The sequence below is a fragment of the Protopterus annectens genome, chromosome 8.part0 (genome assembly GCF_019279795.1).
Source record: "Protopterus annectens isolate FY-2018-M chromosome 8.part0, PAN1.0, whole genome shotgun sequence".
Taxonomy (NCBI): Eukaryota; Metazoa; Chordata; order Ceratodontiformes; family Protopteridae; genus Protopterus; species Protopterus annectens.
In genome coordinates, this window is record NC_056741.1 from 748,713,815 (window position 1) to 748,741,331 (window position 27,517).

A 27,517-nucleotide genomic window follows, 5' to 3' on the forward strand; every position below is an offset into this window, starting at 1 on the left:
GTAGAAAAATGGGAATGAAGAAAGGCAGTTTCAGGGCACAAAGTGATATTATAAGAAGAAGAAAAAACTTGCACGCCATTCTGCAATAGAAGGTAGAACATTTTCCTCTTTCAATGCTGATTTCTGACTTACAAAGCAAGTCATTCCACTACTCGTCAGAAGACACCAAAAGAGTCTCGAGGATGCTAAAAGCCTAAAATTTCAGAATATGGACCACAACTGAAATAATGAACAATATCAAGTCAAACTCTCGTGGCAATGCATAGAATTTCAGCTACGCTCATTTGCTCAAGTTCAGCAACATTCAGGCATATACTATATCAGTCAGAACAATGAGATACATTAAATAATAAAAACATTTTTTACATTTGCACAAAGAGCATTATATTATTTGGGGCACAGTGTTTAAAAAGGCTGTAACACTAGAGTACATTGTGACTGTACCACCCTGCAACTTTGTTTAGTATACATAAAAGAAATCAAGACCCTTCAAGCTGAGTAAAACTGGAGTATCTGAAGATTGCAAATGACCAATATTAAACCATAAGTAGCACATGAAATGGCACTATTTGTGTGTCTCATGTAATGTTTCATCCCAAAACAACAACATAAACTTCAAGTGTCAAACAGTTCAAAACCCTGAAAAATCTACATCTGAACTGCTATCTTCTTTCAGCATGCTTTTAAATATCACCCAGAAATATGGGCTCATTGAAGAAAAACTTTACTGATAAATTTCAACACACAAAACTCGATCTGTGCCAAATTGAACACTGTAAAAAGCAGGGCAAAGACCCAAGTGCTGCAATAGCCTGTTAAAGAAAATCCTTCTTAGTTCAGACCGTAGCACACTCCTGCAAAGATATTCAGCAGCTGAAAACAGAGTCACATGTCCACGTGTTTACAACACAGGAGCTCATCACAGAAGAGTCATGCCAAGAAATGCACTGCAGTTGTGTTCTACTAACACCGCAGGCAATGAAAGGGAAAAAGGATGCACACTAGTTGAAGTAAACAACCTCCTAACAAAAGCAAAAAAAAAATCCATTCTTTCAAAAGCACACGACACACACACGGTCTCCTTTAATGCAAGAGATACCACATTTTACATTCCAAGACTAGCTGCTAGGATAACAAACTGAGATCTATCCTGCACAGCATGGGATTTTAGTGAGAAAGGGGAACTGTAGCACTCGGTTTTAATACATTTTAAGAAGGTTGCATTCTATGAATATTCACTTCCCAATCATAACAAAGTACTACACTGCAGTCCCTGGAGATCATAAATATCTTAAATAACATTATCAACTTCTAGTCGCCATTAAATGGATGAAATAATCAGATATAGCATGCAGTCAATGCAGACAGAGATCAAATTAACCTTCTGAATGTGATTATCTGCTGCTGTCCACATCCCTCTCTCTCTCCCGGTCTTTCTCCCCTCCCCTTTTATACATTTCTTAAAGCTGTAAACCCACTGAACACAAGTGTCTCATTTCAGGGATGATCCAGGAACACTGTTTTGTGAAGTGATTTGTTCACTCACACGGTACACAGAGGAGGAAGGACTCTTAACTTTTTACTGCTTTGTAACAGCTCAAAGCTTTAATCTTCTGAGCTAACCACCAGACTGCTCCAGGGGAGCTGAAACCCAAATTCATTAAACTATAAAAATGAAAGCAAATGAATGTCATCCTGCCACTGCTCAAGACAACCAACCCCCCATCATGTATGGATACAGCAGTGCTTCAGGCTTCTGCTGGGCTGTCTCACATTTCTCTAAGGACCAGATGAACAGATTTTAACTGCCCAACAGCAGCTTGTCAAATGTACTGTTAGCGTGAAAATGGTGTGTGCTGACTTGGGAGAGTTTCTCCCTTCCCCCATTGCTATACGACTGTGGAATTAGCATTTATAAATATGGGGGGACACAGACACTTGCCCCTGAAACATTTTTTTATGTGGGGTTAAATTTATATTTACTGTATGCGTTATAAACAGCTGTGATCACCACAACAGTTTTCTGGTGATTGTGTTTTGATTTTACATAATGGAACCCTTCTGTTGATCTTGACATATTAAGCTCACTGCTGTTAGGTTCAGTGAAATAAATGGCACCAGAGTACCCAAGAAAGCAGCAACAGCAATGTGACATCAAGCACCAGATGAACAATGTGATGGTTTACAATGGTACTGCTGAAATGCTAGCAAACGGGTGGCCCAATAGTATGCAGAGTTAAGAATGTTTACAGTAAGTAATTACTGAAACCAGGAAGCAGTGCAAATTCATACATATATACTTCTTCCTGGCTAATGAGCCATTCTGGTCCCATGGATGCATACCTGTAAACCTGGATACAGCTGCCAAGTTCCTGAACTCTGAACGGTATTTAAAGTTCCACTTGTGTGTTGATATGGAAACGTATACAAAGTCACTGTCATTTCAGATGTGCTCATAAAAATCACTGTCTACCATATCATCTCATTCTATTGCCAAAGGCTGGTTTTCAAGGCCATACATTCAAGGTATGCATCTAGGCATAAATGCAGTACTTCCTAAAATAGAATGTAAAGATGGCTTTGGTAAAGCAGCAAAGACAGGCATCTTATGTAATCCTGAAACCAGGACAAGAAGGGTCGCTTGTCAGTATACGAAACAAAATAACCAGCTCAAACAGTGACAAAGTTCTCTTTCTGAAGACATTGCTGTTATCAACCATAAGGTTTGGTTTGTGTGATGAAATTCCCTGCAGTGGACTTCAGACAGGCTCCATGCTAAACACATAGATATGTTCCATTACTGGTACAAGAGAAAATCAAGCCTGCAACATTTAATGTGCCATTTGTATGTGAAGGGAGTAGCAAAGCTTAGCTCATACCTGCCTAATAAACATTCCACTTCAAATATCTTTCTCTCAGTTTGATTTAGGGCAATTATTTCAAGTGTCCTTTCAAGATTAGGGTGGATCAAAAGTCATTCACTTCAAAAAGAAAATCACTCACATCTAGACCATGGGAATGCAACAGCAACATTTACAGCCGGATCATAGTCAAGTGGGGCCCTGGACCAGATTTGGGGGGCCCCTCCAGAACCCATCCCACTGTCCCATTACTTAGTTCTCTCTCTCCTCAATTACCATAAACACTGTTCAAAACAGCCAGTGTGCATATTATTTTTTTCTTTACTTTTACAATGATTACAGAAATGTGGATTTAATTTAAAAAAAAAAATTATTTCAAATTTTATAGAATAAGCAGTGGTGGTCATTTGTTAAACAAAACAGCTGCACAATGAAAACAAAGCAATGACAAACTTCTCTTCCCTTAAAGCTCACACATACTAAAAATGCACTGAAACTCATACTCATTGAATATAAAACTGGCCATTGGCAGATTAAGTGCATGTTGATCCCTGGGTTTTTTTCAAACCATTGGCCTCCCGCGTACTTTTTTAGGATCATGCATAAATGCATGTGTTCTTTGATTCACCTGCTGATTGCTTTAAATTATATTTCTCGTCTAAACACGGAAGCATTTGTTATTGTGTTTTCAATTTGTAGTTTTGAACATTTTTTTCAGTAAGCAGTGAAACAAACTGCATCAACCAATAATGACAAGAGCTGTTGTAGAACATTTGTACCATAAAAGGGCACTCAAAATGCGGTCATTATAATCCACAAACCACCCACCGGTGCAAATAGATAGTCACTGTTGAAGTGACACTTCGACTCCATACAAAAAATGGGAAAAGGGGTTGTGGATGGATGGATGGATCAATATTCAATAATTACAGCCACTAAATCAACTTTGTACACATCGTATGCCTGTGATAAAAATGCCCATAGCAAAGTATTCCAATATGCATTACAGAAATGCACACTAGTTCTGTAAAGGCAGACAGATTACATAACTTTATCAACTCAGCATGGTCAGAGTCATTTTTATCCAAAGATATCCCTCAAACCCAACAATTACAGCTGCATTGTTGAGTGCATTCTTCTTAGATGCCTGTGTCAAAAAATTAATAATAATAACCGGTCCCATTTCAAATTTGTTTCACGCAAGCACAGAATAGTCAAAGTATTACTACTTAATTCACACACACATATGCACACCAGTCCTGGAAAGCCATACTAAAGACTGTTTAAAAATTGCCAGATACAGCATAAGGTACTTTCATGCACAGACAGTCCCTGACCAGCAGTTATAGCCACTTGTTATGAAAAAATAAATTACATGTACATGAACTACACTTAACAGTACAAAGATCACTAGCACCATCATACTCTGTGTTGCATTAAGAAAATGGTGTGCTGGTGATACTGCCATAACACTTTCTGAACCAGATCAGCTATGCAATAGGACATGGCTGGTAAACAATGACAACATGTTCACAGTTGCTAGGCATGATGTCCAGGAGACCATTACATAGCCTAGCCTAAATTTCCATTTACTCCAATACTCTGCTTGGTTAAGTGACTTGCTCAATGTCACACAGTAGGTAAATGAAGGTGGAAAGATTCCAACCTTGTACCCTTGCCATAGGAAACAGCTTAATAACATGTTTGTGCTTTAGTCCTCTGCACTAACTGCCACAGTATCACTTGTTAACTAATTAAATAAATCTTTTTCAATCCGATCTTGCAAAGAAGACTGTATCACAGTAATATGCAACAATGACTACATAATGGATGATGAAAATCAGAATGTTCTGATCATCACTCCAAATAATGCAAACTATGTGACCTGACAAATGACAACCCCATTGCATTTGCTACAGGTTGCTAAGAAAGTACTGAAAAAATATATTACTAAAATGTAACATGTTTAGACTAAAATGCAACATGATTAGACTACATTACACAATCCAGGCTTATTAATGAATTAATTCTTCAGTGCAATGAATAAAGCTAACCAATTACAAACAACATAAATGCTGCACCAGCTTGTGTTCAAAAGCCCACAAGTCATACAAAAGTCATGCTGTTTTTTTTTTTTTTTTTTTTTTTTTTTAGGGGGGGGTGTGCACATGCTTGCAGGACACCTGTGTCTCATTTTGGACCCCCCCCAATGTCTTGACTTATCAGGAATAACTATCCATACTAACATCATTCAGTACAGGTCTAACCTACTTGTATGGGTATAATGCTGTACTGTTGCAGCATACACCTCCAGAGTCAACAGAGTTGGATTCATGGACAATTGAGGTTCCATACAAGGTAATGAATCAGGCCTCAACCAATCATATCAATGCCCCATTACTCATCAATCTTTCCCCAATTAACATAAGAAGTTATGTACTCACCATAACGTTCCATCTGAGTAGGTATCTTCATTTGTCTGCAACCTTTGGGATACGGATCCGATCTCAGATCCGAGCCGGCAACTTCTATCATAGCATAGATCCGAGCTCCTAGCTCCTCCCCTTACCCATAATCCCCTGCCTACCCTAACTGACCTCAGATCAAGTTTGCCCCATAGCACAGCAGATAAAAGTGTCCCAAGGGGAACATATGCTAATAACACAAGAACGATCATTTTGATCAGGGGGAAGGAGGGGGGGATGGTTGCAGACAAATGAAGATACCTACTCAGATGGAATGTTATGGTGAGTACATAACTTCTTAATCTGAAGTAGGAACTTCATTTGTCAGCAACCTTTGGGACAGAGTCCCCAGCTACCTAAATCTTGGGTGGCCTTCATGGAAGGATATTCCGGAGCACCGCAGAGCCCAAGGACGCCCTACCTCGGGAGACCACATCTATTTTATAGTGGCTGATAAAGGTGTGAGATGAAGCCCAAGTGGCTGCGGAACAAATGTCATCCAGTGGAACCCTAGCTTGAAAGGCCGCAGATGTGGCAACGGCCCTAGTAGAATGAGCATGGACTCCTTGAGGTGCAGGCCTTCCCGAGCTCTGATATGCTAAAAGAATACAACTCGAGATCCATCAAGAGAGAGAAACTTTAGAAACTGATTTTCCGAAATTACTTTTGGCAAAGGAGATAAACAACTGATCGGATTGCCTATGATCAGCAGTTCTATGAATATAAAAATGTAGTTGTCTGTGTACGTCTAAGGAATGTAGCTTGTACTCTCCTTTGTTATGAAAGTTGGGAAAAAACACTGGAAGACTGATAGATTGATTGATGTTCGCTTCTGAAGATACCTTAGGTAGAAAGGACGGATTGATCCTGAGGTAAACCCTATCCGGGTGAAAGACCAGATATGGTGGTTTGTCACAAAGAGCTTGCAATTCCGATACTCTTTTGGCTGAAGTTATGGCCACCAAAAAGGCTGTCTTCCAAGAGAGAAATTTGAGATCAACCGTGGCCACCGGTTTGAATGGGGGACCAGTCAAGGCATGCAAGACTAAGGATAAATCCCATGGAGGTACCACCTCTTTAACTGGAGGCCTAAGGAGGAAGGTACCCTTGAGGAAGGTCTTACACAATTTGGAAGTGATAAGAGGGCCAGACTCTTGCCCCACATGATAGTATGAGATTGCTGCCAGTTGTACCTTGACTGTGGAAGAACTAGCCCCCTGGTGAAAGAGAGAGGTTAGAAAATCTAGAACAGACGCTATCGGGGCTGTAAAAGGGTCTAAACGACAGTGTTCTGCCCAAATGGTGAAGCGTTTCCACTTACTTCGATAAACCTTCCTGGTGGAAGGCTTGTGAGCTGCTACAAGAATGGCTTTGACCGGTGATGAGATCCCGGGAGTCCTTATGAGGAGTGGAACTGGAGCAACCAAGCCGTCAGCTTGAGGTTGACCAGGTTCGGAGTCGGAAGGCCGAGAGGGTGAGAAATGAGATCCGGAATGGGATCCAGAATCCATGGTGGATACACTAGGTGAGACCATAGGTAAGGGAACCACGTCTGACGAGGCCAGAATGGGACAATGAGGATCATCTTGCTCCCCAGCTGCCTGGCTTTATGTAATCATTTCAACATCAGGGGAAGAGGAGGGTAAGCATAAAGCAGACGAGGAGGGTAAGCATAAAGCAGACCGGGAGGCCAAGCATGAACTAGAGAGTCTCTCGGGGACTCCCCCGGAGGAAGGATCAGAGCGAAGTAATCGTTGCATTTGGTGTTTGAAGGAGAGGCAAAAAGATCGCAACAAGGTTGCCCCCATCGGGCAAATACTTGCTCTGCAACTCGATGATTGAGAGACCATTCGTAAGGAGTCAGGATAGTACGACTGAGCCTGTCCGCTAGAATGTTGGACCGTCCCGGAATGTGCATTGCTATGAGAAAGTGGTTGGTGGAAATCGCCCATTCCCACACTCTCATGGCCTCGCGGCGAAGGGGGTAAGACTTGGTTCCCCCCTGTTTGTTGATGTACCAGACGACCGACATATTGTCTGTCTGTACTGCAATCGTCCCTACAGGAAGAGAGTTGTGTAGTGCCTGCAACGTCAAAAGCACTGCCCTCATCTCTAGAACACTGATATGCAAAGAGGTCTCTACGTCGTTCCACGTGCCTTGGACTGTCCTGCCTGAAAAATGCCCCCCACCCCCCACCCCAGGCGAGAAGCGTCCATGGTCACTGTGTGAACTGGCGGAGGTAGTGAGAAGGGACGTCCCGTGTGGTGATTAGGAGACTGGAGCCACCACAGGAGCGATCTTCTGCAAACCTTGCTTAAGGAAATGGGGTGAGACAGGGGGTTGCGAGACAGGGACCATTGTACCTGGAGGGTCCACTGCAGAACCCTCATATTCAACCGGGCCAATGGCAGCAGAGGGATTGCAGCCGCCATAGATCCTAGGGCCCTCAGGACCAATTCCGCCGAAGGAGTTTGCAGTTGAAGGATGGCCTGCACGTGCAACATCAAGTTCCGAAGCCGATCAGGAGTCAAGAATGCAAGCATCTGTCTAGAATCCAGTCTCGCCCCTATAAAATCCAACACCTGTGTAGGGATGAGAGAGGATTTGGTCATGTTGATGGTTAATCCTAATAGTGGAGCCAGACTGAGGAAATAATCCCTGCCATGAACAAAGTAGATGCCTTGTTGGGGCCGTAAGGAGCCAGTCGTCCAGGTATGGAAAGACCTGAATTCCCTGGAGTCTCAGGTGGGCCGCTATTATCGCTAGGACCTTGGTGAACACCCTGGGGGCTGAGGTGAGACCGAAGGGGAGGACCCTGAATTGAAAGTGACTGGCTCCCAGCCGGAAGCGGAGAAACCTCCTGGAACGCCTGTCCACTAGAATGTGATAGTACGCATCCTTGAGGTCTATGGAGCACATCCAGTCATCCTCACGCAATAAGGGGAGGACGGATTGCAATGTGACCATTCGGAACTTTTCTTTGGGTACTGCCAGGTTTAGGAGAGAAAGGTCAAGGATGGACCTCAAGTCCCCAGTCTTTTTTGGCACCAGAAAGAACCTGGAGTAAAACGCTGATCCGACTTGATCTGGGGGGACAGGCTGGATGGCTCTTTTTTGCAGAAGCTGCTGAATTTCTGCAGCAGCCGCCTCCCCTGACTGGGTGGAACGTCGGGAAGGCTTCTGATTCTGGGGTTTACTATAAAGGGAATTTGGTAACCTCGGGATATAATACGAAGCACCCAGCGATCCGTTGTTATGGACTTATATATTGCTAGGTGCCTCGAAAAATGCCCCCGACTGCCTCCAGAGTGGAGCAGTCGGGTAACCCCTCAGGGGTTCTGCGTGGGCCTCTCAGAGAACGGTTCTCTGGACCCAAAAATTCCTGGGACCCCCTCTGCCTCTGGGGCGGCGTCCTCCCTGTCCTCCTCTGCCACGAGAGGACTGGTTGTCCTGAGCAGACTGGGATTGATGCGATTTTCGGAACCACATCTGCTTCTGACCCTTTTGGTTCTTGGAAAAGGACCTCTGGGGCGCAGAGACGTGGACTCCTACGGAAGACAAGGTCTTCCCGTCTTTCTCGCTCTGGACAACAGTGTCGCAAACGGTTTTGCCGAACAGTGCAGAACCATCAAAAGGGGCATTCGCGAATGACGCCTTAAAGGGTTTCGAGAAGTCACAGTGATGGAGCCAGGCCTATCTCCTCATGACAAACCCGACTACGCCTGCTCTAGCGGCTCCCTCCGTAGCATGAGACAACAGCCACTTAGAGGTGTTAGAGATAGAGCAGAGGGTGGCCATTCGGGAGGAGTACAGATCCTTGTCTCCCTCCGACATGGACCCTGGGGGGGAAGCAGCGTATTCCTTAATTAGATCCCGCTGCATCCGAATAACGTGTGCCATGTAGTTCAAGGCCCTCATAGAGAAGATCGCTGAACTGAAGGCCCGCTTCCCAAGACGGTCCACCGCGCGAGACTCCTTGCTCGGAGGATGAACCGTGGGGCTCTCCTGAGCCAACTCTTTCTTGGTGGCTGCAGCCACCAACATGGCATCCACAGGGGGACCTCTGCTCCAGTGTGATCTCTCTGCAGGGGGGCTCAAAATTTTGTCCGGACGCTTGGGGATCGGCTCTACAGTGTACGGTTCCTTCCAAGCCCTAGAGGATATGAGATCCACCAGGGGGTCGGGTGGAGGGGACACCCAAGAGGTAGATGGTCCTGCCTCAAATGCCTCAAGGAATACGGACTCATCAGAGGAAGCCTTAGGGGCAGACCACCCACCCCTGATTTTGAGCATTTCCATGATGTCTCCAAAGGAGACATCCTCTGGGGGTGATCTAGGGGAGCCTTCCCCTTCATCCAAGTCCATATCTTCAGTGAGACTCTCAGAGGAGTCTATGTGCCTCCTTTTGCACTTTGCCTTGTGAGGAATCTCCTCGGGGGGGCTGTCCGAGGAGTCCTCACAGGCTGTATCCTGTTCCACTGGAACTCCTAGAGGCGCTGAGGCAGGCTGCCCGGAGGGCCGGATAAGGGGAGCCAGGACCAGATGAGAAGGAGTGCGGGAGGGAGCCGAAGCCAGGACCAGAGGCCTGGAAGCACTCGACAGTGCCCTCTCCACCGCAGCGAAAGCCGAGGGGGAGCCGATCTCTGACGGATCTGAGATCCGACTCCCACTCGGATCCGAAGCGGGGATCGGACCCGGCGCTGAGAACGTCGGATCCGAAGGACCAGTGTGCTCCGACCGGGACGGATCCGAAAGCACACCGAATCCCTCGGATCTGAAACTCGGATCCGACAAACTCGAGGGAGCCGTCGGAGCCGACGTGCCCAGCATGGTCGGCTCTGACCTACCCCCGGATCCAACGTGGCTCGGCTCCGAGCGCTCCGAACCCGGAATGCGGGTCAGAGAAGGAGCTATAGGAGCAAAAAAAGGGGTCGAGCTCCCCCCCAGAAGGGGGGGGGCAAGAGCACTCCCATCTGCATCTGGGCCTGGATGAATCTCCTCATCATCCGGTCCATGTCCGCATCAGACATGCTAAAAGTGGACCTCGAAGAGGCCACCGAGGCAGACCTGGAGTGTCGCCTTGATGACCTCGATGGGGACCGGATCACCTCCTCCTCGGGTCCCGGGGAGAAACAAGGGGATCGGATCAGAGGAGGAGGAGATCGAGAAGACTTGGACGGAGAAGCCCTCTTGGCGGGCGGGGCCGATGAGGAGTCATCGGCCCGCCGCTTAAGGTGCTTCTCCCGCCGCTTCTCTTTCCTGGACTGCCTATCCTCCGAAGCCGAAGCGGGAGGTTGAGTCCCGGTCGGAGCAAGGGAGGCAGGAGTGAATGCTACCGGGGGGGTAGCGGGCACCGAAGTACCGGAGGCCGAAGCAGAGTCTGGGGGTAAAAGGCCCGCCAGAACTAGCTTCGACCTTCGATCCTTGAGTGCCCTGGGGTTGAACGTCGCGCAACCCGAAGAGAGGTGTTCAACCCCAAGGCACCTAACGCACCGAGTGTGGCCATCAGCCGGTGAAAGCTTGTGACCACACTCGGTGCATTTCGAAAAAATGGCTTTAGGGGCCTCCGACATTACTACAGTAAAGCACACTCACTAGGCCCCTAACACTCAAGTCACACACGCTACGACCAGCGGGGGAGGGAGAAATATTTTAAATTAAATTTAAGCTGAAAAGCTAAAATAATAACAAGTTTAGTGTTAAGGGTAAACCTGCCACACACACACAATCACTCACTCAGAAAGAAGAAAGAAAAACTTTTTTCCTCACAAAAACGCCAAGAGCTCTGGAATCTAGCTGTTGCTTGAAGAGCGGCAAACTAGATCTGGGGTCAGTGGTAGGCAGGTGATTATGGGGAAGGGGAGGAGCTAGGAGCTCGGATCTACGCTATGATAGAAGTTGCCGGCTCGGATCCGAGATCGGATCCGTATCCCAAAGGTTGCTGACAAATGAAGTTCCCGTATCCCAAAGGTTGCTGACAAATGAAGTTCCTACTTCAGATATACTGTTCAAACATTGGTAATCATATTATTTTATTCTTTGATTTTACAATTATCACAGAGACTTGGATTTCACTTAAGACCATTACTTCAAATTTCAGAGAAAAAACACTTTCAGCAATTTTCTAACAAAACAAAACAAACACTCTTGCACTGAAAGCAGACTTTGTGTGAGAAACACAAATTCTCTTCCCTTGAAGCACACACTTAGTGAAAATGCATCTCGCAACCCATTAAACTACAAAAGACATGCTGAGCTTCATATAAAAAATAGCATGTAGTGAAGTACTAATTAACTTCTAAGTGAAGGATGCAGAAATTCAAAAGACAAATGTGCGACACATTTGCAAATGGCCTGGGACAGCCCACTGGACATGTCCCTTTTCAGGAACAGCCCAGGAGTACTGTCTGGTGAAGTAACTTGGCAGAGTCACAGAGAAGACAAATTAAGGCTGACAAAATTAAACAATGTACTACTCATCTGTGTTAAGTGCTAGACAAACGGTCTTAGCCTAAACAGAGTGCATTCCACACCTATGTGCCTGCAAAAAAAAAAAACATCTAAAAATGAATTCATAGTTAAAACATTAACATTAAATTTAAATGCACACTGTCTAATTTATTTGCAGCTACATAGTAAACACACCGTCAACATTAAGGAAACCAAGGATCACATCCAAAGAAGGAAGGGGGCTCATGTGATGATGCTCCTGTTTACTACAATCAATTTCCTTCCTTTCCACCATAATTACTCTGGTTCATCTGTACTAGTTACTAGGCTTGGTTCATCTGTACTAGTTACTAGGCTTACAGTCTAGGGGCCCAGTGAGGAGCCTAGCCCAAGTTTCTAGCTGCCCCACAGCACTGTCTGGTTAAAAGTCACTTACTCATGGACAGGCCATAAATATGAGGCAAAATCAGAGATGCTCTGCAAAGCATAGGCAAATAAAAGCAAATCACTTAAAAAGTTATCAGAACAGGTTTTGCATCAATATGTTTAATGTATAAAAAAAAAAAAGTGAAAGTCTAACGACTGACATTTGCCAAAGGAAAAGTTAGGAGAAGGTCTGTCAGGTGGTGTACAGGATCAGAGTTCTTGGTTCCTGTAACCTGTGTCTTAAGTTACTTACCTAAACTGCCCTCTCTAACTAGGGCATTTCTCTCACACACACACACACACACACACACACACACACACACACACACACACACATTTGCTGGGAAACGTCAGAACTGGCACATATTTGCTGTTTGTATTATTAATTTAATGCTGTGATTCCCTCTCCTAGTAGCTCATACCTGTTTTGCTCATAATGCTCTTTCCCACTCGTCTCATCTGCGCTGTACAAGAAAAAATCCCATCTGGTGTTCTGTTCTGCTGCACAAGAAAGAGAAAGGAATCCCATCCTGTGTTTCTAGTTAACACTCGCTGCACTTTACTTGCCTGTTGTAAAATTAAACCTCCCACCACAACAGTCAAGAGGAGAAGGTAAACACTTGCACCGCACCACACACATCACATAGTCCCTCAAAACCTACACCACCAAAACACACACACAGAACCACAAAACACACACCTACATTCGCAGAGGCTCTCAGTACTAATCTGCCCAAACAACAGAGACCTCCAAAGCAGAAATGCAAGCAACCTCCACTCCCAACACAACCCAAAGGACATATAGCCCACATACTCAGTGTGCCACTCAACTACAGCTCATAAGGCATAACGTACCCAACACTCTAGTCATAGGTGACTCTACAGTCAGGCACACTGATGTTCCACTCACCAGGCTAAACAAGGAAAAAGTTACTGTCAGCTGCCTGTCAGGTGCCAGGATCTGCCACATAACACACGCACTCAGGTCACTCCACAACAAGTACAAATATGACTCTGTCATTGTCCATGTTGGTGTGAATGACCTGAGACGTACCTCCCTGGACTACATGAAAAGAGACATGGAGGAGCTCTCTGATCTTGTAGCCCAGGCCGGTATGACCCTTGGCCCTGAGTAGCATTCTGACATCACCCAGAATGACACCACAGTACAAGGACAAAATGATTGACTAACAATTGGCTAAGCTTCTGGTATCATTCTAAGGGAATCCAGTATCTGTCTGCCTGGGATGACATGATCGACAAACCACGCTGCTTTGCCAGAGATGGCCTGCACCTGTCGCCCTTGGGATTCCAGATACTGGCAAAGGCTCTTGCCACCCCTATAGTGCCTTTTTTAGGCAAGGTTCAAATGACAAATTCACCACCGTAACAGGTACAAGCAAGCAAAATCTGAGGGTAATGCTACTCAATGCTAGAAGTCTAAACCTCAAAATGCACTCACTCGAGGCACTCCTAAAAATGGAGAACATTGACATCTGTGCAGTGACAGAGACCTGGTTCAAAGCTCCAGAGAGCACCCCTGCATTACCAGGCTATAATTCATACCACACCTTTCGGCCACCAAACCCGGACCGAAACACTAAAGGTGGAGGTGTGTCCATATTCATTAAGGATATCCACACCTCCAGGCTAGTTGCTCAACATAATGCATTCGAGATTATCCAAGTTCAACTAACTCTGGGCAAAACCGCAATCCAGACTGTAGCATGCTAAAGACCCCCCCACCATGCCCCAGGATTCCCACTCCTCTTTTCTTGATACACTGGAAAATATTAAGGTACAACCCAACACTCTAATAATGGGTGATTTCAACTACCCCACCATTAACTGGGAAAACTACTCATGCACCAAATCTTTGGCTCAACGTTTTCTGGAAATCGTCAATTCCAATGCTTTGGATCAACTTATTCACACCCCCACCAGAGGCAGCAATATCCTAGACCTGGTCATCACCAACATGGGTGACCGGTGTTCCACACCAGAGGTCAGCTCCTCATTGGTCAGATCCGACCACAAGCTAATCACCCTAGACATCCACATCCCGCTCCCACCCCCCATTAGGAAAACAACCGCAAAAAAATTCTCCAAAGCCAACTTCTCACTTCTTAAGACAGAAGTGGCAAACTTCATGACACCCATGCAGATGGACAATAGAGGTACGACTGCTGAATCCTACACAAATGGACTTTATAAGCACTTACGCGAATGCTTGGATTGTGCTATTCCTAACAGAACCAAGATGTTTTCCTCCGAAAAAAGGAAGCCAATCTGGTGGTCTTCTGCCATAAACAAACTCTACAACAGAATTAAGATACTGTTGCAAAAAAGAGTAAAATCCCATGATTGGAGGAACTCCCTGGTCAGCCTCAGTAAGAAGCTGAGATCCTTCATAAAATCCTCCAAAGCTAGTTATGAAAACAAAATTGCCACTGATTTTAAAGACAACCACAAAGCATTCTACAGCTATGTCAAAAATCTCAATGGCAACACTCAGATTTGCTCTGAGTTACAGAACAATGACACTAAATATACAGAACCAACTGATATTGCCAACATCCTGGCAGATAGGTTCATTGCTAACTTTACCCCCCTCTCACCCCCTAAGGGGCCCATCTTTATACTGGAAGAATGCAAAGTTCCTGTAATCACGGCTGCACAGCTAAAAACTACACTCTCCAAAGCCAAGAACACAGCATCCATGAGACCTGACAACATCCCAGGCTGCCTTCTACATGAACTACAGAATGAACTGGCACCCCACCTAAGTACCATGTTCAGTCATAGCCTCACCTCAGGCTTTGTGCCCATTGAATGGTGCACTGCGACAGTTATCCTACTCCACAAAGGGGGGGGGGCACAACAGACCCCAGGAACTACTGCCCCATTAGCCTGACGAGCCTCGTCTGCAAGGCCATGGAACGTATCATCATGGAACTCATAAACAAAGACATTGGAGATCTCCAAACCCTGGACCCCACACAGTTTGGGTTTGTAAAAGGCAGATCATGTCTCCTAAACCTGATAGACGTCTTTGAAGTAGTCACCAAAGCCATAGATGATGGTAAGGGGGTTCACACAGCCTATCTAGATCTCACCAAGGCGTTCAACACCATCCCCCACTTTGGAATTATAGATAAACTCACTAAACTAGGTATAAATCCCTATGTCACAAGATGGGTTGCCAACTGGCTTACTGAAAGAACCCACACTGTGAAAGTAGCAGACTCCAAATCAGACTTCAGACCAGTGACAAGTGGAGTACCACAGGGTTCAGTCCTGGGTCCTTTCCTGTTTGGTATCTACTTCTCTGATGTACAGGCTAACACAGAAGGTCTTTGGCTAACTAAATTCGCAGATGACTGCAAACTAGGAGCCATAATTGAAACGCCTAATGATGTGGGCATCCTACAAAAGGACCTCACTGAGACAGATGCCTGGTGTCAAAGACATGGTCTCAAGCTCAATGCCAAAAAGTGCATTGTCATCCCCTTTGGTAAAAATTCTTTACCCATGAACTACCACATATGCGGTAGTCTACTTAACACCAAAAGTGTGATAAGAGACCTTGGGACACAGGTGGACAATAGTCTCTCCTTTGATAATCACATCGCCAAAGTGGTCAGGAAATCCTTCTACGTGGCACACCTCATCAGAAAAGGTTTCTCATCCAGAAAAAAAGAGGTCATTGTTCCCCTCTACTCATCACTCATTAGACCCATTATAGAGTACAACTCCCCTTTTGGTATGTACCTCTCAAGACATCTAGAACAACTGGAAAGGCCGCAAAAATACCTCACAAAGAGGATTACTGGCCTCAAACAGATGCCTTACGCAGACCGTCTCAAAAAACTCCAGCTTTACTCCGTCACATATTGCCTACTCAGAGGTGATCTCTGCCTAACATACAAAGCTATGTCAAACCCAGAGCTGTTGGACATGCTCCAAATCCCAATCCCTCCGAGCTACACGCTCTAGGGACCTAAACCTTGTCACCACAATAAACAGAACAAGCTGGAGGGATAGATTCCTGTCCCAGAGACTTCCCATACTCTGGAACAGACTACCTATCTATGTCAAACAGAGCTCCTCGTTAGCACACTTAAAGAAAAATCTTGATGATTGGATGGGTAATGGGAAATTCACCCCGGAGATCACTTCTGTGGTTCTGCTTGACAGGGGCACAGGAATATAATTTTCTTGGGTGGCGAAAGCCAGGGTACATTTTTGGCTAGGCTTGTATAGGCCCTAGGACCAATAGCCTAATACCTACCTATGAACAGGTGTGAGAGCTGCGTGTGCCAGCACTCACCTCATTAGTTGAGGTAGTGCATGCCAGTGCATCTCTCATTGGTTGAGGCATCCAAAGTAGCACAGATCATGTCCTTTATTAAGCGCAGTATGCTGTGGCAAAGGAAAATATTTAATTCTCAATGCTGAAACATCCAAAGTAGAATGGACCGTGTCATTAAAGCAGTACAGTAAACAGGAACATTTTGTTTTAATTAAAGCAAAACAGGAAAACTTCTTTTTGTCTTAATTAATGTTGTGGCCAGGCCCCACCAGCCAACACTGAGCCCAGCTGCCTATGCCACCTAAAGCTGAATCTTGCCCTGGCAACACTTAACCAGATTGTTAAAGCTAAACTGCTCTTTTCCTTGTCCTGTCAACAATTCGTTTTGACTAAACTAATTACTACTGACAAACTACCTTGTGAAATTCCTTCTTGTAAAACATTATGTGCAACAGCTGCAAGGTCTGTGCCCATCCTAAGCTGTTATATACAAGAGACATAGGATTACTTGTTTTTCCAACTGCTAGAAAGTGTGTGTTTGTATGTATGTGCATGTATATCTCTCTCTCACTCCATGTGCATCTTGTAAAGGAATGTCACCCCCAAATGAACATTAGTTTATCTGCCCTGTGCTCAATGAGCATAAAGAAAGGCTCCAGATCCCTCATTTTCCCAAAATGGATATAGCAGTTAATCAGAAAATGTGATCGACAACATAGAAATACTGCCAGTTTCCTCTTCCAATTGCATGATCTGAAGATTTCATGAAAGATTATATATGCCTGCAGTTAAACTGATCAGTCGTTAAAAAGTGGCAACAGGTTAAACACATTATAGTCTGAACAGACAAAGAAATGACAACATGATCTGACAGGACAGAAATGAAAACATAAGCATGAAAAACTGTTAAGTGCACAGAAAGAAATTAAGGAATATAATAGGAAAGGTAAACAAGTGGTAAGAGGTATTAAAGTACGTTGGTCGTGTAGGGCCAGTACACACAACAATGGAAAAGGCCAACCCACCTCTCAACTGCTCAGATTTTCTCAGAATGTCCAGATTTTTGCCACATATTTTTGGTCTGTTTCCAATAAAATTTGTGGTTTTCTAGCAAATCATTCAGGATTAAAGTCATTAAATATTGACATACATTTGGGTTTCAGACTTCACATCCTCCAGAAAAGGCAGGCTAACAAAAATCCTGTTATTCTAGCAACTTTCTAAGTTTACAAGAAAAATATTTTTAAAAAAGTCACTATTTTTGGGCCTTTGCCTGCCCCCCCCCCCATTATTTTAGGCTTTGTCCAGATTTCTTGCTCTAAGAAGTTGTAAGGTATGACCCTGTACTTCCCCATGTGGGGGAGAATAATCTTAGGCATTCCACCCACAGAGCATGCAGAGACACAATTGAGCTCTTCACTCGTCTTCAAAGAAGGCAAGGTCCTGGCATACAGTTGCATTCATATTTTTAAAAAGTATAACACCTTAGTTCAAAAACGAAACTGCTCTCTTTTATAATTGTCTTGTAAATTCAAGTCTTTTTAGGGGATCCATTATGTGCCTGCATGGGCTGGAAAGGTCAACAGCCCTCTCAAGCGCAAAAGGCCCTACCTTTGTTCTCTCGATTTGTGCATGCTAGCAAAATTTTTTTTTTTTTGATGCACGAGTTCACCTGCTGGACATTCCAATATAAATTCTATTCAGGATAAAAATCATGGCAGTAAACTGAATAACAAAAGCCTTCCTCTTCCTTCAAAACATAATTTATGTAGTTATAGAAACTTGGTTCCACTGTAGTGATGCCATCCCACCTCTTTTCCAGGGCATAATGCTCACCCTGTACTCAAATCCACCAACCACTGCAAGGGATGACCTGTATTTATTCATATTGCCACAGTATCTTGCCAGATTCTGACACAAATACAGAAGTGAGTTAAGTACTAGTAACATTCTGTAAAATTAATTATCAAACTATAGCTTATAGTAAAATCCAAACTATGGCCTCCTCAGAGTAAACAGACTACCTTAAGTTACAAAGATTAATCATCTAACCAAACATGTTTTAATGAGTGACTTCAATTACCCACAGATGAACTAGAAAAAGTAAACTAGCAACAAATATAACAAAATTGTAGCCAGAGTGCCAAAACACCTGAACAATCTACCAGAGATGTCAAGCTGTTGGATCTTGTTCTCACAAACACTTCTGTCAAGGGTACTGACTTGCTTGTTATCCCTTTCCTAGTCAAACCTTAGCATCACTCTGTGACCTTCTTACAGATGGTCCCTGCTAACGTCTCTATGTTTAAGGCCGTCCCTAACAACTTCTCTACAGTCAAGGATCACTCACAAACCAATTACCAACTATACATAGATTTTATGAACTAAGACACAGGTGTTGCAGCTACCCAGCAAATCTTTGTATTTGAGGCTGTGGCTACTCCTTGGAAATTTTATTCATACTTAGAAAGGTGATTCAGGCATTCATACCCATTTGATGCAACCATAATGTAAGCTTAAAAGTGGTGTTAACATCTACATTACCAAATCCTATTACAAAAAGAAAAAGTTCCTGGCCATCTACTTTATTGTTATAAAAGGGATTTAAAACCGATAAATCCCTCAAGCTTACCATTAAGAAAATCCAAAACTGACTACAAGCATATAGTTAAAATCAATTGAAAGGACAACCATAAGGGCCTTCTTTGGTTATACTAGGAAGCTTAGAAGTAACTGTCAGTTCTGTACTGAACTTATCTATAATAGCATCCAAAGTACATTGCTAATATTCTTGCAGGCAAACCCTCTAGCAACTTCATCGCACCCACCATCACATCTGTTCTCTATTTCCCCTAACACTTCTCCAGAAGTCACTCTGTACTCAAATCTTTTTGGCCCTTTCTGAAAGGAGTTACAGGCTTATTAAATCGCATTATTACTATTTGTAAGACTGTGAAAAGTTTTAATGCTCAACTACTTCAAGAAAGTGCTTAGCGATATTGGCTATATTATGAGACTCTTAAATATCAGCCAAGGTTCTATGGGATGCTGGTATTAGACTAGTTTAGTTTGTAAAGGGATGAAGTATCCTGACAAAAACTCTGGAAAAGGAGGGAAATCTCGGACACTACATATTACTGTTAACAATGACCTTCCTTAAGTGGATCCACAGAATACTGAATGAGATTACTCTGACATGGACTCTAAAAGTTGTGCTTATGTTGACAGCTGCATTCTTTTAGTCATACGGCTAATAGTTTCTTTGTAAAACATATTTCACTATTCATCCCTACAGATACAGCTATTTAACGTGTCAAATTTGTCAACTTCTATCTACTGTATTCTCCCAGGCTGAGCCTGAAAATTGTCCACTGGGATTGTGTTCTACTCTGTTTAAAAATCAAATAAATAAATCAAATAATAAGGGAAAAGAAAAAAAAACACAAAACATTCCACAGCTAATAGGTATAAAAGTATGGTCTTCCATTGCTGGAGTTCAGTTACATTTTTTTTGCCTGAATTGCACTCAGGAATTTAACTTCTATTTCAACCACAATCTGCCATATCCCAATGCACCTCCTCAATCCCCAGAGCAATACAGACAAGAGAAGAAGCCCCAGTATGGTGAAATGCTGACAAACATGGGAGGCTTCTTCCTTTCCGGTATGCCCTTAACCCCAATACCCATGAATGACATGCTCAATGCGGTTCATATGACCATGTTACCACCTGCATGTCTTGTGCTACAAACCACCGACATGCACATACCTATTCTTTCTGCTGTCTGAGCGAGAACCCCTGACCTGCACGGTGTTTGGAGGGGGGGGGGTGTTCAGCCAGGCAAGAAAGACGCTCTCTCTCCTCTGGAATAAGACAGCCAGCACCCTTACTTTCCACCTCGGCCCAGGACCACTACTTGACCCCAGTGTCCTGGATCAAAGTCATGACTCCATTCCACTGAGACATGGAAAAGCAAAGAAGATCAGAAGGGTATGATCAATCTCAATTTTTACACAAGTTAATATACAGGATTACGATCAGGTCTCTGATCATAACCAGATTATTAGGTTCATAGGTTCATACTAGGCTATCTGCCCGAGGGCATTTACAAGCCTAGCCCATCGTTTTGTGGCTTACGCCACCCCTTTAGTATGGGGAACTATACCCATTATTTTGCTGTGCCTCTGTTGAGCAGTGACACTGAGGTAATCCCTGGGGTATATCTGCGATCTCCCATCCATTGGTCAAGATTTCTCTTGAACAAGGCCAGCGAGGTGCTCTGCCTCACATGTACCGGGATTTTGTTCCACAGCATAGGGAGTCTTTGGGTGATGAATCTATCCCTCCAGCACGTCCTATTAATAGCCGTGTCGAGGTTTAAGTCTCCGCCCTTGTGGCTCTGATGGATCTAGATTTTTTGAGGTGAAGCATATTCATCAAATCTGGGTTTGACATGGCCTTGTATGTTAGGCAAATGTCACCTCTGAGCAGCGTAAGCGACTGAATAGAGCTGGAGTTCTTTCAGTCGGGCAGCATAGGACATATTTTGAGACCCTTTATCCTTTTGGTGAGGAACTTTTGTGGCCTCTCCAGCTGCTGCAAGTGTCGGGTCAGATACATTCCGAATGGGGCATTGTACTCAATCATTGGTCTGATGAGTGATGAGTAAAGGGAGACTATGACCTCCCTTGATCTAGATGAGAATCCCTTCATGATAAGGTGGGCAATGTAGAAGGTCTTCCTAACTACTTTAGCTACATGGGTGTCAAATGACAGACTACTATCAACCTGGGTCCCCAGGTCCCTGATAACTTCTTCTGTGCTCAGTGGATTGCCACCTATTTGGTAGCTAGGGGTAACCTTGTTTTTCCCGAAGGGTATGACTATGCATTTTTGGCATTTAACTTTAGGCCGTGGCTCTGGCACCAGTTATCCGTTTCTGTGAGACCCTTCTGAAGGATATCTGTGTCAGATGTGTTTTCTACTATGGCCCAGTTTGCAGTCATCTGCAAACTTTGTCAGCCATAACCCTCCTGTGTTTGCTTTTACTTGGAAAAGTAGATGCCAAACAAGAGTGGGCCCAGGACTGAGCCCTGTGGGACACCACTTGTGACAGGCTTTGAGTCTGACATGGCGCCAGCAACTCTGACCCTGTGGGTTCTGTCACTCAGCCAGTTTGCAACCCATCTTGTGATGTATGGGTTAACATTTAAGCTGATGAGTTTTTCAATGATACCCAAGTGGGGTATTGTATCAAGGCCTTAGCCAGATCGAGGTAGGCTGTATGGACTGCCTTTCCTCATCAATGGCTTTGGTGACTGTTTCAAAAGTCAACCAAGTTTAAAAGGCATGATCTGCCTTTGACAAAGCCAAACTGGGTTGGATCCAAAGTCTGCAAATTCCCTATGTCTTTATTTATGAGGTCCATTATGATCCTCTCCATGGCTTTGCAGATAAGGCTTGTCAAGCTAATGGGCCGGTAATTTCCAGGGTCGGTGGAGGCACCGCCTTTGTGAAGTGGGACCACAGTTGCAGTGCGCCACTCCTGGGTATTATCCAGAGGTAAGACTTTGATTAAACAGCTGTCCTAGCTGTGGGTTTAATTCCTCATTGAGTTCATGGAGCACACAGCCGGGGACACCATCAGGTCCCATGGATGCTGTGTTTTTGCTTTGGAGAGCAGTTCTCACTTGGGCGCTGGAGATGTTTGGGGGGCTGCAATCGTTTGGTATAGATATCTCTCCTTTTGGGGGGGGAGGGGGGGGAGAAGTTTGCACTGAACCTGTCAGCCAGTATGTTGGCAATGTCTGTAGGATCAGTAATCTTCACATCATTTTGAACTAGTTCTGAGCATATCTGGGAGTTTCCTCCTAGGTTTCTAACATAGCTAAAGAAGGCCTTATGATTGTCTTTTGAGTCTTTAGCTATTTTTCTCTCAAATTTGCTTTGGATTATTGTATGAGAGCTCTTAGTTTTACTTATAGTGATCAAGGGTGTCTTACCTTTTAAGAATTTTGATCTATCTTGTAGTAGCTTCCTCCTTTTGTTGTAGAGTTTATTTATGGCTGGGGTCCACCAGACTGGACACTTGCCTTTGGTACAAAGAGTCTTTGTTTTGCTTGGGATTGCCTTATCCATGCAGTCCTGCAGGTGCTGGTAGAAGGCATTTGTAAGTGATTCAGCGGCTTGAGTACTGTTTTCCTCACTCGGGCCTTAAAGGAGACCACACTAGTCTTTAGAAGTGTGAAGTCGGCTTTTGAGAAGTTCTTTACTGTGGTCTTTTTTATTTCAGGTGGGGGTGGGATGAGGACCTCCAGCGAGATTAGTTTGTGATCTGATCTCACCAGTGAGGGGTATACTTCCGGTGTTGAACATTGTGCTCCCATGTTCGTGATGATGAGATCAAGTATGTTATCTCCTCTTGTGGGGATGGTGACTAGTTGTTCCATGGCATTTGAGTTTATGAATTCCAGGAACTTTTGGGCTAGGGTGTTTGGGCTTGAGTAGTGTTCCCAGTCTATATTAGGGTAATTGAAGTCACCTAGTATGATGGTGTTTGGTGATACATTTATCCCTCTAGTGTTTTCAGGAAGGCCATGTGAGGTTCCTGAGTTTGTGAGGGTGGCCTGTAACATGCTACAATTTGCAGAGCAGTCTTGCCTACGGTTAATTGCACCTGGATGGTCTCCGATGCATCATGCGTTGCCACCAGTCTTGAGGTGTGGGTGTCCTTGATGAATATCAATACCTCCTTTCTTGGTATTGTCCGGATTTTGGGGCGGGCATGATATGAGGTAAAGCCTGATAGCTGGGGTGCTCTCAGGAGCCTTGAACCAGGTTTCTGTCACAGCACAGACATCGATGTTCTCCATACTGAGAGGGGCCTCGAGTCCGTGCATTTTGAGATTTAGACTTCTGGCATTGAGGAGCATTACCCTTAGTTTTTTCCTTTTTGTGTTCTAGGGTGGTAGGTTTAGAATTTGAGCCTTGCCTAAAAAGGCACTATGGGGTGGCAAGAGCCTTTGCCAATATCCGGAATCCCAGGGTGACAGGTGCAAGCCGTCCCTTGAAGCAGCGTGGCTTGTCCAGCATGTCATCCCAGGCAGACAGATACTGGATCCCCTTTGAATGACACCAGTGTTTAAGCCAATTGTTAAAGCTGATCATCTTATCTCTGTATTGTGGCATCATTCTTGGTGAAGGTAGGATACTGCTCAAGGTCAGGGTCATACCTGCCTGGGCTACATAATCAGAGAGCTCCTCAATGTCTCTTTTCATGTAGTCCTCAGGTCGACAATGACTGAGTCATATTTGTACCTGCTGTTGAGAGACCTGAGTGCTAACAGCTTACTGTGACCTTCTCTTTAGAATTTGAGACATACGCTCAAGAGATGAATCTTAGCATCGATGTCAAGAACACAAAATAAGGGATTATGATCAGAGATCGAGCATTATTTGTAGTACATATGCTCCATGTACCACCACTTACAGAAAAAAATGCAGTGTGTTTTGCTGGCTTAGAAAACCAGTAAAAGCACTTAGTGAGTCATGTCAAACAAACCTCTCATCTTACCTGTTTAAGAGTTCTGGGGGACAGAGGATGAAAGTTTGGGACAGTTTTTAAATATTCCACTAACTTATGTAAAAAGTTAATAGAAAAGGTTTTGCATCAATATTCCATTTTCTGAACAATAAAATGTATAGAACTCTTCAATTTTGGCAGCTTTGATGGACTGTAAACTGCAGTGATTTACCAGCAAATAAATAAAAAAAATTATTAAGAAGGACTAAGAAAAAACTTAGGAGACCGTTGAGAGGCATGGACAGCAGGCAAAAAGGAAACTGTTTTACTTTCTGTTGCAGTTTTTTCCTGACCAGAACCATTTGCTTAGTCTTTAATGTGAGACCAGACCTCAACTGTGGTAAGGGATCGTGTAACAATTGCTACACAGCCCTCTTAAACACGGTTACAATCAGGTCTCGCACTACAGCAGAGCTTAACAAGTTTATCTTTTTCCTGACACTGGAGCGTAATTATAGTGCTCCATGCACTACAATACTTTTTGCACATTTTGTGAGTAAACTGCATTTAAGTCAGCATGAAACCACACTCAGACTAGCTAACTGCAATGTTCCTTACTTGAATGTAAGCAGATCTTGCAGAGACATTTATTATTTATTTATTTACATACATTTGTTTACTGGGAAAATCTGACTGGGCCAGAAGCCCATTTTCAGTGGAGGCCTGGGGAGAAAAACTCTACAGAAATATAAGCAAAGCAAAATACAACAATTAGATTGTACAACTATATACATACAGTAAGATGGAGAATACACATCATCTAGTTAGTCTATACAAAGTAGTATTCAATACAGTTTTCTAGTAGACACAGGTTCAAAAGAAACAAGCATTTCAGTGAAGATCACTCTGAGAAAAATAATATTTAGTACTGTGTACATATTCAGTAATAGTTATGAACAAATGAGATTTCCTTTATATATACTTTTGAGTAGTAATAAACACTGAGGAGAGGGAGAAAATGATATTTGGAGTGGACAGTGTGTTGAGAGAGTTATAAATATCTTGTCTGTCAGGTTTGGTGCTGAAGCAATTCCAGTTCTTGGACAGATGTTCAAATAGTAGTTGTCTGAAACTGGTAGATTCAGGTGTATTTTGGAGGGTGTGGGGTAGAGAGTTCCATAATTTGGCTATTTGATCTGAGAACAAGGCTTTACCGTGAGTGTTGTTACTATGAGAAAGGTTCTGTCTGCAGATCTTAGACTTAGTGGACATGAGTAGGGAACAACAAGTTCCTTGAGGGATGGGCAACTGTCAGGATGGAACAGGATACTGTGCGTGAATTTAAGTTGGTAAAGATGGAGAAGTTTAGGTAGCTTGAGCCAATTTAATTTATGTAGAGCAATATAATGATGGGTTTGGTGGGGAAGGCTGGCTGTGAAGCGGGCTATTTTGTTGTAGCAAGCTTCCAATTTGGTTAAATCTGATTTTTTTAAGTTGGTAAAGAGGAGGAAAGCATATAGGAGTGAAGACAGGTGGAAGATTCTGGATATGGCTAGTCTGGTATTGCCAGTGAGGAATGGCTTGCTTCTGTACAGTGAGCCAAGTTTGATGTGAACTTTCTTAATTGTGGTGGCTACTTGTTGGTCAAATCTGAGTTTATTGTCGACTGTTACGCCAAGGAGTTTTGTATGCTCAACTGGTTGGAAGACTGTGTTGTTTGCTGAGAGAATGATGAAAGGAGGTATGGTCGGTGAATGTTTGCTACTGGTAAACAGCATTAACTGTGCCTTTTGGGGGTTGAGGATTAGTTGTGATTTACTTAGACATGTTTCTAGATCATTAAAAGCTTGTTGGGCTACTATTTGGAGGTCTGGTAAGGTCTCTGTTAAGCAGATTAAAGTTGAATAATCTGCTTACTGAACTACTTTAGCAACTGTTGTGGACGAGGCTAGATCATTGCAGAAGATGGTGAAAAGAAGGGGTCCTAGTATGGACCCTTGTGGGACTCCGACTGAGACAGGCACAAGTGATGACAGTTCGGATTTCCATTGTACTGCTTGTTGTACGATAGAAAGATAGCTTAGGAACCAGGAGAGGGAAGTCTTTGATAGGTTTAGTGAGGCAAGAGTACTAAGGTGTTTCTGATGGGAGACATGTCTAGGAAGATTGATGCTACTTGCTGGTTTGAATTTCTCAGTTGGTTGATGGTGTTAGAGAAATTAATTAGGGCTGTGGTGGTGCTATGTTTCGGTCTGAAACCATGTTGGGAGGGAGAGAGAAGGTTGTGAGATAACAGGTATTGCAGTAATTGTGTGTGGATACATTTTTCCAGAATTTTGACACAGGGGAAGAATGGCTATGGGTCTGTAACTGTTTAATTCTGTTGATGTCCTCCTTTATGTAGAGGGGTGATATAGGAAATTTTCCATAATTTTGGGACATATTGTTCTTGCTATAGACCTATTTACCAGAATAGAGATAGGCAAAGCTATGGCATCAGCTGAAAGTTTGAGGTACTCACCGGGGAGTAGGTCAGCTGCTAAGGAAGAAGGTTTCAGTTTTTTCAGCATTGTTCTTATGGTGTTAGTTGGGGCAGGTTTGAGGTCAAAAGAGTTGTTAGTTTCCACATTAGGTGGAAGAGATAGTGGAGTGGAATTGTTCCCTGTAACTAAGGAGAGGATGGTGTTGATAAAGTAGGTGTTGATTTATGAGGCAATACTCATGCTTTGGTTATTGGTTGTTGGTTCTGGGGTTGTAGCTTTACCTGGGTGGAGGAGCGAGTTAATTGCTTGCCAGAACTTTGTGGGATTGTTTTCACATTTGTTTTCCATTGTTTTGCATTGAAAATGAAAGAAGGTTGGAAGAATAAGATCAATCTTACTTTTTCACAAGTAAATATTTTTCACACCATGCTGCGAGTAAGCTGCATTATACCAGCAAGAAAACAGTACTCAGACTGGTTGGCACAACATTCCAATATGAGTGAATCACTATGTAACACACACTGGAATGTTCCTTAATGGAGTGTGAACAGACACTTTCTTCTGAGAAGCCACTTTTGGGAAAAAATGCAATTACCAGCATAATCCAACTGAAAACTAGCATGTGAAGTGAAGGATGAGCTGTAAAACCTAAAAGTATAACCCTTGTTCCCTGATGAAGTGATCCATTGGCAGAGCAGGCACACATCTGTATGTTCAGCATTCACAACACTTAGAAGCCAATTAAAAAAAATCTCAAATGTAACCAAATTATATGGCATAAAATGTATATCTGCCAAGGGAAGCAGTTGAAGTCTGAACTTACTCCATTCCAGCTCTAGCAACTGATCCGGTCAATACACCTAGCCATTTGGGAGTAAATCCATCATATTGGTGTAGATTACAGCTACATTATGTATAACATAGTTTAAACAAGTTAATGCTCATTAATGATTTTTTTTTATTTATACGTGCAGCGGTGATACATAAAAATGTGCAG

The 27,517-nt window shown here is 43.6% G+C and overlaps 1 protein-coding gene across 2 annotated transcripts in view; it reads right to left on the reverse strand.

Moving 5' to 3' along the window:
- The window catches only part of SCAMP3 (secretory carrier membrane protein 3), a 728,328-nt gene that overhangs the window by 564,407 nt on the left and 136,404 nt on the right, over nucleotides 1-27,517 (reverse strand). The window contains exon 1 of one of the 2 annotated variants that reach the window (XM_044080206.1): nucleotides 1,382-1,425. The exons of the other annotated variant lie outside the window; for it this stretch is intronic. Coding sequence (XP_043936141.1) covers nucleotides 1,382-1,414 — 33 coding nt within the window. The 5' untranslated portion in view covers nucleotides 1,415-1,425. Of the gene's footprint in view, nucleotides 1-1,381; nucleotides 1,426-27,517 lie in introns of those variants that run through there. 2 annotated transcript variants of the gene reach the window in all.